Source organism: Chrysochloris asiatica, unplaced genomic scaffold, assembly GCF_000296735.1.
Source record: "Chrysochloris asiatica unplaced genomic scaffold, ChrAsi1.0 scaffold00293, whole genome shotgun sequence".
Classification (NCBI taxonomy): Eukaryota; Metazoa; Chordata; class Mammalia; order Afrosoricida; family Chrysochloridae; genus Chrysochloris; species Chrysochloris asiatica.
The window spans coordinates 1,410,270-1,416,401 of record NW_006408811.1 but is presented as its reverse complement, the minus strand read 5'-3'; the positions used below and the strand labels follow the sequence as shown (position 1 = coordinate 1,416,401).

At 45.1% G+C, this 6,132-nt stretch overlaps 1 protein-coding gene across 1 annotated transcript in view; it reads right to left on the bottom strand.

Moving 5' to 3' along the window:
- EGFLAM (EGF-like, fibronectin type III and laminin G domains) overlaps positions 1–6,132 on the bottom strand; it is a 204,470-nt gene that overhangs the window by 22,164 nt on the left and 176,174 nt on the right. Inside the window, exons 18-19 of the mRNA XM_006874680.1 lie at positions 4,572–4,595; positions 895–973 (exon numbers count right to left, since the gene is read on the bottom strand). Of these exons, the coding sequence (XP_006874742.1) occupies positions 895–973; positions 4,572–4,595 (103 nt within the window). The remainder of the gene's footprint in view (positions 1–894; positions 974–4,571; positions 4,596–6,132) is intronic.

Genomic DNA, 6,132 nt, shown 5'->3' with positions numbered 1-6,132 from the left:
CTGACTCTCACAGAGAGAGAGCTCAGTGTCTATGGGCAGGAGTCTTGCTGGCAGAGTGGAGTACCTGTGAGCACTTACTGGCAGAGTTAAAAGAAGTTTGTAACACTTGTGCAATCAGGGTAGAGACAAGGCTGAGGTCAAGGACCAGAGAGAGACCTGCCTTAATCTGATTTAAGAACTGTGTCTTGAACATTTCTAAACTTGAACTGTAACCTATTACTTCTCTAATAAGCCCCAACTGTGACTATGGTCTGTGAGTTCTATGTGACTATTGCAATGATTCTCAAACCCAGCAGAGAAGTGGAGCACAGTGGGAGGAACGTTTGCTGTCAGAATTGGTAAAAAGAGTTGGAGAGAGGACGTATGCCTGACCTCCGCCCATAAGAACCAGCTTTGGGTTGATGCTGATGGTGATTCTCTTTCCCCCTTATGAAGTTAGAGGAGCTCAGATGCCTCTGCCATGCCATTCGTACGCAAGAAATGGCCTAACAGGGAAGGGACCCGCTGGGCCACTCAGGGAACCCCGCTGAACCCTTGTGCTCTGATTCACAGAGCCCTGCTCAGAGAATCCCACTAATAATATTGGCTTCATGAGTGTTCAGTTGAAGTGTAGGAACCCAGGGGGCTGGTCACACCCATCTCCCCAGGCCCTGTGACCAGAAAAGGTTTAAATGGTTTACAACAGGCTTATTTGAAAGGCTGCCTTTCTTGTTTGTTTTTGTTTTGTTCTATTTTCTATGTTTATTTTGCATGATTTTTTTTCTCCTTGAAGCCGTGACTCCAGTGCCTCCTTTTAGAATGATCTTCTGGCATGTAAAATAAGAACAAGTCCTCAGAAGGATTGAGAAATGTAGCCCTGGGGAGATGCAGACAGCGCCTGTTGCAGCTTATTACCTTTTGAGGATATCTGGGTTGTCATATGTCAGGTAACTTCGGCCCGTAAACTGTGGGATCTCAATGGCTTCTGTAATAGCTGGGACAGAATAGAAAAGGGAGGTTACATGGTGTGTGACTCTCTTGACCCCAGACTTCAACCATATGAAAGGACAATACAGAGAAAATCAGGTCCTGGGAATAGGCCATTTCCCAACTTGTCAGCCCCTTTCATTTGGCTGCACACATACTTGGTCAGGTACAGAGCTGCTCAGCTTCACAGACGGAGTTAGTGCCCCTGCCATTTCCTCCCTGAGGGCTGACGGCCCACTGCTAATGGCCTCAGCTCTCCTGAGAAGGTCTGGCAATATGGTGAACCGTGAACTGCTTCCAATTATTCTTGGAAGCCAAAGAACAGGTCTTAGACCATACAGGGAACATCTGGGGGTAACCCTAGATGTTCTCCAAGGAAGGAAGAGCAAGCAATCCCAGCCAGGCCCACCAGGGTTTCTTTATTTGAAACCATTCTGCCCCAGAGTCCCTTCAACAATGACCTCAATAGATCAGTGAAGTGTCAGGGATGAAATTCTATCTCCTGCTTTTTCAAATCACCATCTGGTGTGATAGTTCACAAGATCTTCACCAAAATCTTACGAAGTCATAGGAAGTATGGGATGGGGGAGAGTTGTTTATTTCCATTTTATAAAAGAGAAACTCAAGACATAAAAACCATCAAGGATTCTCCTACGATCACATAGCTAAGAGAGCCATACATAGACTACGGACCAGCTCAGCTCTCCTGACCCATTCCTTACATTTCAGTACTTTAGAAAGATAGTTCCTTCTTTCCAATTTCTCTTCATGCTCTCTTCTAAGACATTACTCTTCCATGTACAGTTAGCCAAGGAATAGGCTAAGTAAATGTGGCACAAATTGGGGTAAGTTTTGAGGATTTCTACTAACAGCAAACCCATGGACGCAAGTCCCTAAGCTCAAGTTCCTATGCTCCCAACAGCTTTTTTTAAAAAAAAAAAAGTCAGGGCAGAGAAATTGCTTTATTTCTTGATGGAGCAGCACAGCCCTGGACTGCCTACCAGGACTGATTAGGGATGGAGATGGAAGGTTCTAGTACCAGGGTAAGTAAAAAAAAGTATTGTAAAAATCATGTTCTTGATTTTTCAACGTGCCATTGAATTGGTTCCCACTCATAGCAACTCTGTGTACAACAGAACAAAACACCGCCCCATCCTGTGCCATCTTCACAATTGCTGATATGTTTGAACCCATTGGTGCCGCCACTGTGCCGATCCATCTCAGTTAGGGTCTTCCTCTTTATCTCGAACCCACTCCTTTTCCAGGGACTGGTCTCTCCTGACCATTGTTGTTGTTGTGTGTCTGCATAGGGTTTCTAAGGAACAGCTGGAGGGTTTGAACTGCCAGCCTTTTGGTTAGCAGTCCTATGCTTACCTATGTCATACCAGGACTCCTGACAGCATGTCTAAAATTATGTCTAAACCTTTCCTGACATATCTGCCATCTATACATTTCTGAAAGTGGTGTTTCCATCTCTTTACCCCTTCCTTCCCTGTTGGTGTGGCACCATAGGATCAACACTAGACTGTGAACCCCAAGGTCTGTAGTTCAAACTTACCAGCTGCTCCTCAGAAACCCTATGCAGGGTCATTATGAGTCAAAACCAACTCAACAGCACTGAACAGCAACCTTTCCCTGAAGAATTCTGTATTCTTCAATTTGCACCATGATAAAATGTTTGGGCCTCCTCAAAGGACTCATATTATGTTTCTTTTAAATATTCTTTTGAGTTTTGAGATAAAAAAGAAGTCTGAAAGAGTAAGATCGGGTCTGTAGGGTGGTTGGAGTAAGGTTTCTCAACAACAGTCTCATAGGACAACCCCTATTGCCCTCAAAAAATGAGCAAACACATTGTCATGATGGAAAAAAAAAATGTCTCTGCTTAACTTTCCTGGCCTTTTTCTTATTATTACAGTTTTCAGTATTCTTAAACTTCTTAATACACCCCCACGATTTTCCTGTGTCCTTTGAGACAATCTGTAAAGATTACCCTTTTGAGGTGATCCCAAGAAATTCCCGAGTCCCGGTGTGGCTCTATAGTCTACGCACTGAACCACAGGTTGGTTTGACCTATAAGGTTGGCAGTTCATACTCACCAGCTGATCCTTGGAAACCTTATATAGGGTTACTTAGAGTGGGAACCGACTTGCTGGCACTTAACAACAACAACAACAACAACAACAACAAATACCAACATCTTTTGAACTGACCTCTCTGCTTTGAATTGAATTGGCTCCACAGATACCCTCAGAAGACACTGTTTTGATTGGACAGTTTTGGGAGAGGCACCTTCTCAAGCCTAAGAGATACGTATCACTGAAAAAAGCTTGTCTGCAGCCATCTACGGATCACAGACATGTTAAAACCCATTTTGTTTGGAATAAACTGGTGCATGTATAAACTACACCCATAGTAGAAATGCTTTTTGACTTCTCCTTCTATCTTAAAAGTCTGGTAGAGGAACACAGGCCTGCTGACAAGGAATACAGAAGGGAAATGCCCAGAAAGCTGGGGAATCCAAGAGGAGGCAAGAGAAGGAATCCAGAGGAGTTCTACTAGAAATTTCAGAGGAAATGGAAGTTGCACAGGGAAATGAGAGTGCAAAATTGGAGGAGGGAAAAGCAATGGACTGGGAACCACGAGGCTGGCAGTTTGAGTCCATCAGCCACTCCACCAGAGCAAGATGAGACTTTCTGTTCCTGCAAAGACTTACAGCCTTGGAGACACTATATGGGGTTGCTATGAGTCAGAACTGACATACAGTGTCTCTGTGAGTTGGAAATGACTTGATAGCACACTTAACAACAACAACAACCAGAATAAAGAGATAAATAAGTGAATGGCTGAATAAAAATTAAAAGAAAGAAAATAAGAGCAAAATAAAATAGAAATACTAAAGAACGTAAAAGTTAATTAAAAAACAAAACAAGAGCACACAACGGCTGCGACAAGGGACTCAAACCTAGCAATGAGAGGGAGGGTGGCATGGGACTACTGGGCAATGTTTTTCATTCTGTTGTTCTAGGGTCACTATGAGTTGGAACCAACTCAACAGCACCTAACAACAACAATAAAAGGTAGGAACAAACCGATGGAGGTAAAAGGGACCTCTTGACTGGCGTGAAAGGGACCTCTTGACTGGTGTGGTAGGCCCTGGTTCCAAGACATTTGTGTTGAGAGAGGAGGAAGAAGAGAGAATATCCAAGTTGAGTAGGTGTCCTCCTCAGAGCCAACCATAACCAAGGTGCCCCTGCCGGGTCTGGCTCACAGCCAGGGTGAGAGGCACAGCCAGGGCACATCCCTGCTGCTGTTGGCCATGGTCATGGGCCTGCGGCCAACAGGCAAGGTTCCTCTGGACTTCTTTAAAAGGTTCGGACATGCTTGTCACATGTCAACTCTGCACAGAAAGGCTGAGCGGCTCCAGTTGCCTACGCCAAGCCCCCCCAGTTCAGGCCCTACCCATGGTCCAACGAAGAGACCATTGTTTCTGAGGCTGGAGTGTTGGAAGGCAGATGCCTTCCCCTAGGTTGGTGTGTTCCCATTCTCCAGCCCTGGCAGCAGCCCAGAGCATTTTCATCAGCTCTCAGAGGACTTAGTGTACTTACTATTGAGGCAGTAGTTCCCACAGTCTGCCCGGTGCCAGCATGAAACAGAACAAGGAGAGACAGAATTTCACAGTCATTGTCAAACCCCAAAAGCTTTGGTTCAAGCAGCTCTCTTGAAAGCGGCCTTGTTCCCCTTACAAAGCCGTGCCCAGCTCAATGTGTCCTCCTAGGGACTGTGAATTTGAATCCCAACAGGGGCTGCTGGACCCAGTAACTTTGTTTCCGCTCTTCCATCTCAGTTTAACTGGAAATGGGATGGGGGGCAAAATGTTTACAATAGGGTATCCAACACTTCTGAGGTTCCCCCACCTTGAATTTACAATCCACATTTATTCTAAACCTTAATTCCGAGCTTGGAAAACAGTTCTGCCATCACTAAAGGGTTACTTACCTTATCAAAGATTACCCTCCTGGCTGTAGGCTACATGCCAAAAAGGAATGGCAAGCCAGCCAGCTACTCTTTTCTCTCTAGAGTGGAAACTACTGCCTAGATTCCCCTTCCCTTTGCAAAATTCTACAGACCTGGTTATTTTGTGATTCCCACAGGGCAAGAACATCCTCCAGAAATGTCACCACTGAAGGCAACGTGATGAAAAGATACCCAGTTTAGTCAGTATCTATGAATAAAATAAATTCCAACCTAAAACACTAGAAGTCACCGTTTGAATCTTTCTGGTGGCACAGTGGTTTGCTTACGTATTGCAAAGATTATTTCGTTTTCATCAAACCCTTTGGAGTCTGGGTATGGTGTTGTGGGTTAATACGCTAGGCTGCAAGGTTGGTCTGAATCACAAGGTCAGCAGTTTAAGCTCACCAGCCGCTCCTTGGAAACCTTATACAGAATCGCTATCAGTTGCAATGGACTCGAAGGCAGTTAACAACAACAACAACCACTCTTTATTTCTAATTTTTTTTCAACATCGTCTTTTCTCTGGTATATTCATTGGATGCTCCCTCCCATTTATAGTAACAGCTTGTGTCAGCTGGCGACACAGAAAAACACCCAAATGAATAGCAGCCTCCACGCCCAGCCGCCCAGGCAAAGCAAATTTTCCACTTGAGGGACTTGAAATTCCCAATGGGCCACAAGGAATGGAAGGGAGGGCTGGCTGGTTCCTAGGATCACAGGACTTAGGCAAAGAGAGGGCTGGGGAGGGGGGCTAGCTTTCTCTGCCACTGGATTCCTCTCAGCTACAGGCCCTGAGTCAACTCCTCCACCTGGAACTCTGAGGGCTTCCCAGGGCAGGATGTTCCACTGCCGGAGGACTCTACTGGACACAGAATGCTTTCTTATGTTAAGCTGAATCTGTAGTCTCTATGACCAGCCCTTTAACTACCTAGAGTCCAACATCTACATTAAAGACCCCTGGAATTTCAGCTACTTACTGATGCACCTGTCTAAGGGAAAAAAAAATCCCATTTATACGCACAATCTATGCTTTATCGATTTGCGCTTTTATAAACTGAGGGTTTTGATCTTTAAATAGGGCCTCTATGTACTGGTGTGGCTGCCGTGTGTCCAGGCTCATCAGCCGTTCCTTGGAAACCCTATACAGGGTCG